This window comes from Pleurodeles waltl, chromosome 4_1 (assembly GCF_031143425.1).
Source record: "Pleurodeles waltl isolate 20211129_DDA chromosome 4_1, aPleWal1.hap1.20221129, whole genome shotgun sequence".
NCBI lineage: Eukaryota > Metazoa > Chordata > Amphibia > Caudata > Salamandridae > Pleurodeles > Pleurodeles waltl.
In genome coordinates this window covers 989,929,150-989,942,947 of record NC_090442.1, presented here as the reverse complement: position 1 = coordinate 989,942,947, position 13,798 = coordinate 989,929,150, and the positions used below count along the sequence as shown (strand labels likewise).

The window sequence follows — 13,798 nt, the reverse complement described above, 5'->3', positions numbered from 1 at the left end:
TACACAGCAAAAACACATTTTAATGATTCCATACACTAAATCTGGGCATCTGCAACTGTTAAATTCCTTTGTACATCTGCCCCAAAGTCCTTTAATGTTATTCTATACAGATTCAGAAAAAAGCTCACAAGAGCATTATGGTGTGCAATAGTGCAGTTAAAATCCATTCTTCTAATATCAACCAAAGCATACAAGTAATTTATTTTGTTGGCTGTCTATTTCAATTCTCTGGCATTAAACTCAGAAAGTAGGGAAAAAACAGTTTCTAAACATCCTAAAGTATAAAACTAAATTAGCTGTAATTTCATTCTGGTGATCCTCATAAAAAACTTAACAACTTGCAATGGTCATTTCTAGACCCCGTTGTTACTTTGTGGCTTCTAGGTCAATATGCAATGAACTGTATTTATCTCAGACCACAAATGATTATTGGCAGTTACAGGGCTATTCCAGACATATTGATCCCACCAGTTCACCTCAAAAAGAATACAAATATTATTGCATAGCTGAATTTAGAAAAGCAATATTAACACATATAACAAGAATTTCACTGTCAAATATATTACCTAAGGCTTGCGTGTAGCGTGTACGTTGCACTGGCCTGTACGTTATAATCACTAATGAAAAAATAACCATTATATTACATAACGAAGTTGTCAATGCTCACTCATCACACAGTCACATATATGGCCTACACTAACAGTACTGGGCTTTAACTTTGAAGGGAAAAGAAATTCAATCTCTCTAGAAGTCATATAGAGCATCCATCACTCGGTGCAGTTGGAGAGTTTGCCAATACCAAAATTAGGGTGATATCTGAATAGTATTGTTACTGAGTTGTCACTGAATATATGAATTTTGAAGTGCAAGAGGGCCACACCCTTGCATAGGGTACTCAACATGGATTCAACTGCTGCCACACACCCCATTAATGGGCAGCCTCATGGCTGTGTTTCATAAAGATAAGTATGAGTACATAGGCCTTGAATCATGTCGAAGTCAGTGGCTACAATTCCGAAGAAGAGCATCTTGTGGCTGGGAGTAAGGTTGTTTTTTTCAAAATGTACACTTTCACCAATGAGGTACAGACATCAACAATAGGATATACTATTAGGATGATCCGACACCAGAAGGCTATAGCCAAGTAGATTATTATGAGGTCTAGAAAGGCAGCTCTTCTGTTTGTACATGGTTTGCACATTTAGAGAACATGTTGGTATTTACTTTAGTTTATGTGAAAGAGTTGCAACTATGCTGGTTTAGCTATTTAGCCCATTACACATATGAAAGAGTACTTGTTATCAGGTGGCCCTTTTTTGAGGGCTGTTCTAGTTAAATATCACACATAGATGTTGGTGTAACTATTTAACAGAAAACTACTTCTTACTTTTATGAACTTTTGTCTATAAGATGTAATTAACTGCATGACACTTTAAACAAGACGTAGTAACAGCCATAAAATAGCACATTAAGTAGCATGGGATTGGTTAGGGTCATGTTTGCATCATGACTAATTGTACATCTGGAACCAGAATATTTTTCATTCAATTTCACACATCAAGTATGAAAAAAAAAACAGCTGCCTGACAGAAAGAGAAAAACTGTGGATACTCAAGCATTTCAAGAGACAAGCAAGCACATACAGAGATGGTTATGAAGCAAGGCACGCAGACAGACGGACACACAGAGATAACCAAAGTCAGAAAGAAAGCAGCAAACAGACATACAGTTATAAAAATAGGTTTGGCGTACATGGAATAACAATACAATATAATGAATGTGTTGAGTTTTGCTCCCATGAATTAAAATTGCTAAAGAGCAAACTGGGTGATGCAGCACTAACAGGACCAAACGATTGACATTTATCATGCATTCTGAATATTTGTCAGTAAATACATACATCAACCAAAATATTCATTTTGGCATCAAGAAGATGAAAGAAGGAAATGAATACACTATGTACTACTACCTCAGTATAAACAGCCAAGAAATGATCTTCTCTGTTTAAACTGTATTTCATTCTACCCACTTCATTTGAAAACTAGCATTATCTATAGTCAAGCACTACAAATACGGCACATAGGCTATGAGGAAAAGACGTGCAACAATTAAATATCAGAGCTTACCAGAGTTTTCGAACTATAGAGCTGTTCTATGTGTCGCAAACTGCCCAAAACATTACTCTTATAAAGAATTCTACTTATTTAGAACACTAATAGTAACAGCAAAAGTATCTAACTATCACTAATGGGGTTTTATCGGCCACCAGCAGCTAACTATTGAAAAAAAAAAAAAAAACATATTTACCAAGACAGAAAATCTTTAAAAAAGGTCTTTCCAAAAAACAGTTTTCACAAATCTCAAACTCTATTGGCATTTGCTGGTAGAACCAAAGTATAACAAGCTGCAACAAATTCATTGTACTGATCTGATTTTTAAAGGTGTTTCACAATTGAACACCTTTAGGAAACTTTTACAGTCACCAGACCTAAACCAGGAAGAAATTATAGCATAAGCAAATGTTTACATGGCGATCATCATGTATCATTTATTTATTTATATAAAGTTGTGTTCAATTATTTTTCAGTTTGATGGGTCTATTGGGGGTTTGGGTGTGTAGGGTTTCATTTTAATACACAATTAGCTATTAAACTATTTAAGTAGTATATTATCCAATAGTTATATATATTTTTGGTTTGGTTATTTATATTTCAATATTGTGGAAAATAAAAAAATGTTTTTCATATTTGAAGGGGTTTAGGTGGGTGACTCAATATTAAAATACATATTCTTTACATAGACACAGTGTCATTTAATTCACAATATATTTTTAATTTAGGATTGCAAATTGTAACATATTTGTGGTTTCAATGTTTAATTTAAAATATAATTCCTTAAAAATAATTTTATTGAATACAAAATGGGGTTGACATTTTATTTAAAGCTTTCATTTAAAAAAAGTATTTTAATATTTTATATCATATTTGATTTTTAAATTCAAATGTACACGTTTAAAAAAAACCAATCTTAATATAAATATATATCTTTATTTAATTACATGTGTTTCATTTAGATTCAGTGTTTAAAACTTGTCCTATTTTTAGGTAGGACTGTAAGTCAGTACCCCTATTCGTTAATGTCCCGAAATTAAGGGTGACAGGATTTAACATAGTAATTCAGAACCCCCAAATATATTCAATTTCTTCAATAATAAACTTACCTTCCAATCAAAATATGTGTCCTATCCCCAGTGCTTCTGGAGCAGTTGTAACACTAAATCTAACCCAAATAAGTGTCTAAGTATTACAATTTTTCTAGGACTGGAGTTAGAATAATAAATTACCTGCCTCAAAATATACAGACTTTATCAAATTTATTATGGGTTTGTATTAAAATAGAATCTCTCACCCCGTAAACAAATGTTGTAAAGAAACAGACTTTTTGCAGGTTTACACCCACTCTTTGTCCCCACTTGTATTACTAATTGCTGATTCTTCGACTTTGAGAGTGCTCTGAGGCTTGCTGTCAAGACCTCAGTGCCAGTATTCTGACCCATTACAAATTATATGTTAGGTTGGCTATATCCAATACGCAAGCAATGACTTATATGTCCCTAATATATTGTACCCCGGATACAAAGGGCATGTAAGGCAGAATGTCCATTCAGTGCTGCAGCACTGTTTGTGCCACCCTGAGTGTCACAATGTACAAAATGGCTCCCGGCCTGCCACTGCAGACTGGAAAGACAGTCCTTCCACTGCCAATTCGACTTTGCCATTTGAAGTAATGGCAAAACCAACACTACCCTTAGCATACATATGTAACTCTCCCTTAAGGAAGGCCTATAGAGCCCTATAGTAAGGAGCTGTATTTTATTAGGTACGCCATATATTGTTTATATGTCTTAACAGCAACACTTTGAGATTGCTGTTTTGCTGGGGAAAAGTTTGTAGCCTCATTAGCTAATGCAGAGTCACCAACTGGCAACCCAGCCTGCCTAACTCATGAACAGGACTACCTAACTAGGTACTGTAAGGTATCAAAATAATCCTGGCATTAAAATTGACCTGATGCCCTGGTCAAATTAAATGTCACAAGTAAAGGTTTGCAACTTTTAGAAAGTTGCCACTCTGTGCCCCAGCTAATCCAGTGGCTTCAAAAAGGCCCTATCCAACAGCAAAGTTCTTCCCACCTGCAGACACGTGGCAAAGACTCCCATGCTTAAATACAAAGGGAGGTGCAGCAGAGAGAGGTGTGACCTCTTCTCCCAGGATGGCCACTCAGGGTGTTAACCCAAAAGGTGAGTATCCATGGGGAAGCTGCCTTTGTTGGGTCAATGGTGAAAACACTTCTGATCAGGCTGCCTTTTGTTCATGTAGACCAGTTGGAGACGGGGACAGAGAGGGAATCCTAGTGCTCAAGCCTGTTTTCCCAAGGGCATGTAGCCCTCAGGGAGCCATACCTCTATGGTGACTTACCAAGCTCCTGATGACCAAAGAGGGGCCCGACATCTTGAGAGTGACTAGAATAGTGTACTCTGGGATAGCTAGATGCCACAAATTGCTGGAAACACATCATCGGAAGGGAGGGGACCTAGTAGCCCATTGGCAACTGACTGCATGGTCCCCTCAGGGTACTTTTCTGGAATGAACATGTCACTCCTGCCACCTTACCCCTCAGATCATGCTGGATTTGGAGAAAGGACTAAAGAAGGTCTGCCAAGCTAAACTTGAACTTCCACGAAGCGAGGTTGCACCATCGGAAGGACTGCACCTGCTGCACTTTGGGCTAGTGAAGTTTAGTAAGTGCCTGTGGCTCCTGGCTAAGGGAAAAAGTTGATTCCTGGTCCCAGATCAAAGCAGTGACTCCAGGGATCAGTCAGCTATCCCCTGGAATCAGGTTCAGGGATAAAACAACTGAAGGAGCCCAAACCGACAAATTGGTTGCCACTGGGGACGTTTTGCTGCTACAAGTCGCAGGCCACACCAAGAGACAAATCCAGGATAGCCAAAAGTTGCATCGAAGTCTGATGGACCCAGGGGTGCTATCAGAACCTGGATGCATTACCCACAAGGGACTCTAGTCCCCACCTATTGATTCAACCTATCTGAAGTGCAAGGAGACCAGTAGCCCATCATTGGGTGGTCGGCTACTGCAATGTAGAGGACTTCGAGGGACCCCGACTTCTGTGCACAATGTTGCCTTATTTCATCAGAGAGCTAAGGAATAACCACAAAGACACCCCGTCAACTGCACCTCAACAGGAGCATCCTTGAGCATATTTTTGCCTGTATTCTCAGCATCAGGACCATTCCATTTGAGTCTGTGGTAGCTGTCCTGTAAAGTTGGAACTTGCCTTAAAAATGGTCTGGTGACCAGGTAACTGTCCAAGGTGTCCTTTCTGCCCCACTAGACCTCTATCCTGTCTGATTTGGTCACCCAACACAGGCTGAAGTAGCCAAACAAACACTTTTAAACTTTTCATAAGTTCACACACATTTTTTTGACCAATGCTTGCTTGCAGTTGCATTTAAAAGTATTATTATCTTCTAAATCAACATCTCTGGAACCATCCAGTGGATCATGAAGGTCTCTAAAAATTCATAAAAATATACTCAATTTATAATAAATTGGTGTTCTAGTTCTTTAGTGTTTTGTGACTTTCCTATTTTGTTGTTTGTTACTTTTAAATGCTTTACAATAAGTTCCTTTGTTAAGGTTTGCCGCTGGAAGCCACAGCTACCCAGCATTGAGCTAAAGGGGATACAAACGCGCCTGAATGGACCCAAGACAAATTTTGTAAGTCTACGGTCCCACAACCATATGATATAATACACCCATATCCTCACATATGTCTTTTCTCCAAGGTTTGTGGGAGAATGGTAAATCTGACACCCCTAACTTCCATATGTATGTACTTGCACAAATGTTAGTAGGACTGAATTTCTAAAAGTAAATCTGACTGCCCCAAATATATGTACTTTCTGAAGTGTGCATAGGACTGGAGATAAAATAGTAACTCTCACTCTACCCCTTCAAATACATAGACTTTCTCCAATATTCATGGCACTGGAGTTAGAATAATAAATCCAACTCCTTTCCCTCCAACCCTCACAAATAGGTGCATTTTCCATGATGCTAGTAGGACTAGAGTTACAATAGCGTATCTGACCACCTTTATTCCCCACCAAATGTGTGCACTTTTCCTAATGTTATTGAGCCTGGAGTTTGAATGGTTAATCAAACCAACGCTCACTTTATGCACTTTTCCAAATAATATATATCTTTTTAAGATATTTTATTTATTTGTGACTCATAACCATCTCAATGCAGATGCTCTTTATGGGTTGAGTTGGATTATAACTGTCCTTCATCTTCTTGTGTGTGCACATAAATGTGCATATACACAAATACATTGTTGTATATGTGCATTTATGGAGCAAACATCACACATATGTGTGAATGTCTGGAAATGTATATCTCTGCATAGAAATGCATGGGTAAAATAGAGAAATGTGCAGATATCTATGGAGATGTGTATATATGCATATATTTATGATAATGCATGTATATATCTGTACTTTGAAATTATACAACACACTGATGGTGGAGTGTTTATGTCCAAAACGTAATCAAATAGATACATCTTGAACACTTCCATGAAGTACCTGGACCAGGTGGTGTAGTCTTGGTTTTTATCTCTGAAATGAAAAGATTTAATTTTATTACAGATAAGATCACAGGTACACTATAGTGTATTTTAAATATTCTACAAATAAATGTCTCTGTTATACATTGAATATATAAACATGAAATCACCATCCCTATTTAGAAAAATGTAAATATGTCCTTTAATTCACACAAAGGTTTATGGGGCATTTAGGCCGCACATGGAAAGTGACATAACTTTGTTGTACACAAAATATGAATGGTTAACTGTGGTCAATATATTTTATCATCGTTCTCTCCTTCTCTCTCTCTCTCTCTCTCTCTCTCTCTATATATATATATATATATATATATATATATATATATATATATATATATATATATTTAAATGTATATATACATATAATATACCTTAGAAATTAACAGAAAAAACAAAGTTTATAGGGACATGTGTTAGGGCCCGAATTTACACACACAACACCATAGAAATTCAGTTGTTATAGTTAGACTTATTTCAAGTGACTATAACTTGTGCCTTCAGGTAACTATAACTCACACCCCCACCATGCACAGTTTTCTCATCAATATTTTATTGCAAATTTTGCAGTGACATTATCAATGATGTCATAGACGATGTCATGCCTGATGTAAAATGTGGTGTAATTAGCAGTGCATGGCATGAGTTATAGTTTCTTGAGATAAGTATAACTATAACTGCTGAATTTCTAAGGTTTTGTGTGTGTAAAATCTGAATCTAACTATAACTTCCCTGTAACCTTTGGGTTTTTAGTGGATGTCTACATTTTATTAATTCTGTCTCTGGACTAAAATGTCTTAGTAACTGTTAATTTTTTAGTTAATTTCTAGGGTTTTTATTGTAAAGTAATATTTAATTATGATGCATTAATCCAACTGCCCCATTTCCTAGGACGCTATGTATTTTAAAGCGAGGGCACATGCACCCCTCCCTAAGCCTCATTAAGTCTAGTTAAGTCTTAGGGTGCCCATCCCACAGGGCCATTTGTTTATAAAGGGGAGGGATGCTGCATGGCCCACCTCTCTGAGCATTATTAGGCCTTGGGGACCCCATCCCCCATGACTGTATTTATTTTCAAGGGTAGGGGGGTTGGTGGCCCACCTACCAGAGTCTTGCTGGACCCTGGGTATCCCATATCCCAGGGCCTTTGCTTTGTTAAAAGGGAGGGAGGCCACGTGGCACCTCTCCCCAAGCCTATTATTGTCCATGGGACCTCTTCCCCAGGGCCCCAGATATATATTAATAGGTGAGGGGACTGCCCAGCTCCTCTCCCCAAGCTTATTATGGCGTTAGGGACCTCATCCCCCAGGGCCGTATATATTGATGAAAAGGGGATGGAGGCCACAAGGCCTCCCTCCCCGAGCTGTATTCGGCCCGGGGTGCCCCGTCATCCGAGGCCTGCATTATATGAAAGTGGGTGCCATGGTGCCCACCCAGGGCACCCACCGAGCACATGTTGGGAGCTGCAGGGGGACTCTGAGGGCCCCTGGGGCCAAAGCTGGCTCCCTACATCCTGCAGGAGGTGACATTGCTCCACCTCCATGGAGCAGCTATTGATGCTGCTCCCTCTGGGCAGGAGAAATCTATAGATCTGTTTCCCTGCCTGCATCAGTGTGGGCAGGGAGACAGATCATAAGTTTGGCGGAGCATTTTTAAAGTTCAGAGAGGGGGGCTGCATGGCCCCCTCATCTTACAAGATACAGTGAGCCTTGGGAATGAGGTCCCAGGGCCAAAAGCAGTCTGGGGCCGGGACTGTACACTCTGTCTCCTAACAATTACTGGTAGCCCCGGGTTGGGGTTCCTGGGGCCAAAAATGTCCTGGGGAAGGGGACTGCATGCACACTTCCCATAAAAATAGCTGTGGCCCCAAGAGATGGGGTCCCCTGTCACAAAAATGGCCTACGGATGAGAGCCGGGTGCCTCATTCCCTTATAGCAAGCTTTGGGCTCCAGGGGATCGGTCCCCGGGCCAAAAACATTCTGAGGAGGAGGGCCACATACCCCCTCCCAGTTATAAACAATCATGCATTGCTCCTCTGGGCCCTGGCCCGCCGCATGAGGTTTTAAAAACCCGAGGCCAGAAACAGTCAGGGGAGGAGAGCCACTTGTCCCTTCCCAGTTAAAAACAATCATAGCATTGTCCTCCTGGGCCCTGCTCTACCAAGGGAGATTTTAAAAAAGAAGCTTGGAGCTTGCACTGCTTTTTAAAAAAGCAAAAGAAAAATACTGCTGATCCTTCTTGGGGGTTGTTAAAAATTTAATGTTTTCTGACTGGATTACAGTTGCACAACATTATACATACGATACTGATTCAGTATTTGAAAAGCACCTCTACAACAAGCCCATTTCAGATACTGAATCAGTATTCATTTGGAGTCCCCTGTTAGAAGTCTGAAAACTATTACTGGCTCCTAAAACGAGATTACTAAACAGCAAAAAAACATATTAATGATTCCATATACTAAATCTGAGCATCTGCAACTGTTAAATTCCTTTGTACGTCTGACCTAAAGTCATTTAATGTTATCCTGTACAGATTCAGAAAAAAGCTCACAAGAGCATTATGGTGTGCAATAGTGCAGTTAAAATCCATTCTTCTAATGTCAACCAAAGCATGCAAGTAATTTCATTTGTTGTCTGTCTATTTCAGTTCTCTGGCATTAAACTCAGAAAGTAGGGAAACAACAGTTTCTAAACATACTAAAGTATAAAACAAAATTAGCTGTAATTTCATTCTGGTGATCCTCGTAAAAAACTTAATAACTTGCAATGGTCATTTCTGCACCCCTTTGTTACTTTGAGGCTTCTAGGTCAATATACAATGAACTGTATTTATCTCAGGTCACAAATGATTATTGGCAGTTACAGGGCTATTCCAGAAATATTGATGCCATCAGTTCACCTCAAAAAGAATACAAATATTATTGCATAGCTGAATTTAGAAAAGCAATATTAAAACATATAACAAGAATTTCAGTGTCAAATATATTACCCAAGGCTTGCGTGTAGCGTGTACGTTGCACTGGCCTGTATGTTATAATCACTAATGAAAAAATAACCATTATGTTACATAACGAAGTTGTCAATGCTCACTCATCGCACAGTCACATATATGGCCTACACTAACAGTACTGGGCTTTAACTTTGAAGCAAAAAGAAATTCACTCTCTCTAGAAGTCATATAGAGCATCCATGATTCAGTGCAGTTGGAGAGCTTAGCCAATACCAAAATTAGGGTGATATCTGAATACTATTGTTAGTGACTTGTCACTGAATATGTGAATTTTGAAGTGCAAGAGGGCCACACCCTTGCACAGAGTACTCAACATGGATTCAACTGCTGCCACACACCCCATTAGTGGGCAGCTGCATGGCTGTGTTTCATAAAGATAAGTATGAGTACATAGGCCTTGAATCATGTCAAAGTCAGTGGCTACAATTGCCAAGAAGAGCATCTTGTGTCTGGGAGTAAGGTTGTTTTTTTCAAAATGTACACTTTCACCAATGAGGTACAGACATCAACAATAGGATATAATATTAGGACAATCTGACACCAGAAGGCTATAACCAAGTAGATTATTATGAGGTCTAGAAAGGCAGCTCTTCTGCTTGTACATGGATTGCACATTTAGAGAACATGTTGGTATTTACTTTAGTTTATGTGAAAGAGTTGCAACTATGCTTGGTTAGCTATTTGCCCATTACACACACATGAAATAGGACTTGTTATCAGATGGCCCTTTTTTGAGGGCTGTTCTTGTTAAATATCACACATAGATGTTGGTGTAACTATTTAACAGAAAACGACTTCTTACCTTTATGGACTTTTGTCTATAAGATGTAATTAACTGCATGACACTTTAAACAAGATTTAGTAACAGCCATAAAATAGCACATTAAGTAGCATGGGATTGGTTAGGGTCATGTTTGCATCATGACTAATTGTATATCTGTAACCAGAATATTTTTCATTCATTTTCACACATACAATATGCAAAACAATTAGCTGCCTGACAGAAAGACAAAAACCGTGGACACTCAAGCATTTTGAGAGACAAGCAAGCACATACAGAGATGGTTATGAAGCAAGGCACGCAGACAGACAGACAGACAAGCACAGATAACCAAAGTCAGAAAGAAAGCAGCAAACAGACATACAGATATAAAAATGGGTTTGGCGTACATGGAATAACAATACAATATAATGAATGTGTTGAGTTTTGCTCCCATAAATTAAAATTGCTAAAGAGCAAACTGGGTGATGCAGCATTAACAGGACCAAAAGATTGAAATTTATCATGCATTCTGAATATTTGTCAGTAAATACATACATCAACCAAAATATTCATTTTGGCATCACGAAGATGAAAGAAGGAAATTAATACACTATGTATTACTATCTCAGTATAAACAGCCAACAAATGTTCTTCTCTGTTTAAACTGTATTTCATTCCACCCACTTCATTTGAAAACTAGCATTACCTATAGCCAAGCGCTACAAATACGGCACATCAACTGTGAGGAAAAGACGTTTAACAATTAAATATCAGAGCTTACCAGAGTTTTCGAACTATAGAGCTGTTCTATGTGTCCCAAACTGCACAAAACATTACTGCTATAAGTGATTGTACTTATTTAGAACACTAATAGTAACAGCAAAAGTATCCAACTATCACTAATGGGGTTTTATCGGCCACCAGCAGCTAACTATTGAAAAAAAAAACATATTTACCAAGACAGAAAATCTATGAAAAAGGTCTTTCCAAAAAACATTTTTCACAAATCTCCAACTCTATTGGCATTTGCTGGTAGAACCAAAGTGTAACAAGCTGCAACAAATTAATTGTACTGATCTGATTTTTGAAGGTGTTTCACAATTGAAGACCTTTAGGAAACTTCTACAGTCACCAGACATAAACCAGGAAGAAATTATAGCATAAGCAAATGTTTATATGGCGATCATCATGTATCATTTATTTATTTATATACAGTTATGTTAAATTATTTTTTCTGTTTGATGGGTCTATTGGGGGTTTGGTGAGTAGGGTTTCATTTTAATACACAATTAACTAATAAACTATTTGAGTAGTATATTATCCAATAGTTATAAATATTTTGGGTTTGGTTATTTATATTTCAAAATTGTGGAAAATAAAAAAATGTTTTTCATATTTGAAGGGGTTTAGATTGGTGATTCAATAATATAAGAAAGGTTTCTTTACATAGACACAGTGTGATTTAATTCACAATATATTTTTAATTTAGTATTGCAAATTGTAACATTTATATAATTAAATATTTGTGGTATCAATGTTTAAGTTAAAATATAATTATATAAAAATCATTTTATTGAATACAAAATGGGGTTGACATTTTATTTAAAGTTTTCATTTAAAAAAAGTATTTTAATATTTTATATCATATTTGCTTTTTAAATTTAAATGTACACGTTTGAAAACAATCAATCTTAATATTAATATATATCTTTATTTAATTACATGTGTTTAATTTAGATTCAGTGTTTAAAACGTGTCCTATTTTTAGCTAGGACAGTAAGTCAGTACCCCCCTCCCTTCTAATATTCGTTAATGTCCCGAAATTAAGGGTGACAGGATTTAACATATTAATTCAGAACTCCCAAATAAATTCAATTTCCTCAATAATAAACTTACCTTCCACCCAAAATATGAGTTCTATCTCCAGTGCTTCTGGAGCAGTTGTAACACTAAACCTAACCCAAATAAGTGTCTAAGTACTACAATATTTCTAGGACTGGAGTTAGAATAATAAATTACCTGCCTCAAAATATACGGACTTTATCAAATTTATGTTGGGTTTGTATTAAAATAGTAACTCTCACCCCGTAAACAAATGTTGTAAAGAAACAGACTTACACCCACTCTTTGTCCCCACTTGGATTACTAATTGCTGGTTCTTTGACTTTGAGAGTGCTCTGAGGCTTGCTGTCCAGACCTCAGTGCCAGTATTCTGACCCATTACAAATTATATGTTAGGTTGGCTATATCCAATCCGCAAGCAATGACTTATATCTCCCTAATATATTGTACCCCGGGTACCAAGGGCATGTAAGGCAGAGTGTCCATTCAGGGCAGCAGCACTGCTTGTGCCACCCTGAGTGTCACAATGTACATAATGGCTCCCAGCCTGCCACTGCAGACTGGAAAGTCAGTCCTTCCACTGCCAGTTCGACTTTGCCATTTCAAGTAATGGCAAAACCAACACTACCCTTAACATACATATGTAAGTCTCCTATAAGGATGGCCTATAGAGCCCTATAGTAGGGAGCTGTATTTTATTAGGTACGCCATATATTGTTTATATGTCTTAACAGCAACACTTTGAGATTGCTGTTTTGCTGTGGAAAAGTTAGTAGCTTCATTGGCTAACACAGAGTCATCGACTGGCAACCCAGCCTGCCTAACTGATGAACAGGACTACCTAACTAGGTATTGTAAGGTATCAAAATAATCCGGGCATTAAAATTGACCTGATGCCCTGGTCAAATTAAATGTCAAAAGTAAGGTTTGTAACTTTTAGAAAGTTGCCACTCTGTGCCCCAGCTAATCCAGCGGCTTCAAAAAGGCCCTGGCCAACAGCAAAGTTCTTCACACCTGCAGAGACGTGGCAAAGACTCCCATGCTTAAATAGAAAGGGAGGTGCAGCAGAGCGAGGTGTGACCTCTTCTCCCAGGATGGCTACTCAGGGTGTTAACCCACAAGGCGAGTATCCATGGGGAAGCTGCCTTTGTTGGGTCAATGGTGATCACACTTCTGGTCAGGCTGCCTTTTGTTCATGTAGACCAGTTGGAGACAGGGACAGAGAGTGAATCCTAGTGCCCAAGCCTGTTTTCCCAAGGGCGTGTAGCCCTCAGGTAGCCATACCTTTATGGTGAGTTACCAAGCTCCTGATGACCAAAGACGGGCCCGGCATCTTGAGAGTAACTGAATAGTGTACTCTGGGATAGCTAGATGCCACACATTGCTGGAAACACATCCTCAGAAGGGAGGGGACCTAGTAGCCCATTGGCAAATGACTGAATGGTCCCCTCTGGGTACTTTTCTGGAATGAATAT

At 38.3% G+C, this 13,798-nt stretch overlaps 1 protein-coding gene across 50 annotated transcripts in view; it reads right to left on the bottom strand.

The window, feature by feature from the left end:
- Nucleotides 1-13,798, bottom strand: part of LOC138288307 (mucin-19) — a 1,675,551-nt gene that overhangs the window by 779,331 nt on the left and 882,422 nt on the right. For all 50 annotated transcript variants that reach the window (XM_069229764.1, XM_069229784.1, XM_069229763.1 and 47 more), the window contains 3 exons: nt 9,698-9,748; nt 6,669-6,701; nt 567-617 (listed from right to left, as the gene is read on the bottom strand). In XM_069229764.1, the coding sequence (XP_069085865.1) occupies nt 567-617; nt 6,669-6,701; nt 9,698-9,748 (135 nt within the window). The remainder of the gene's footprint in view (nt 1-566; nt 618-6,668; nt 6,702-9,697; nt 9,749-13,798) is intronic.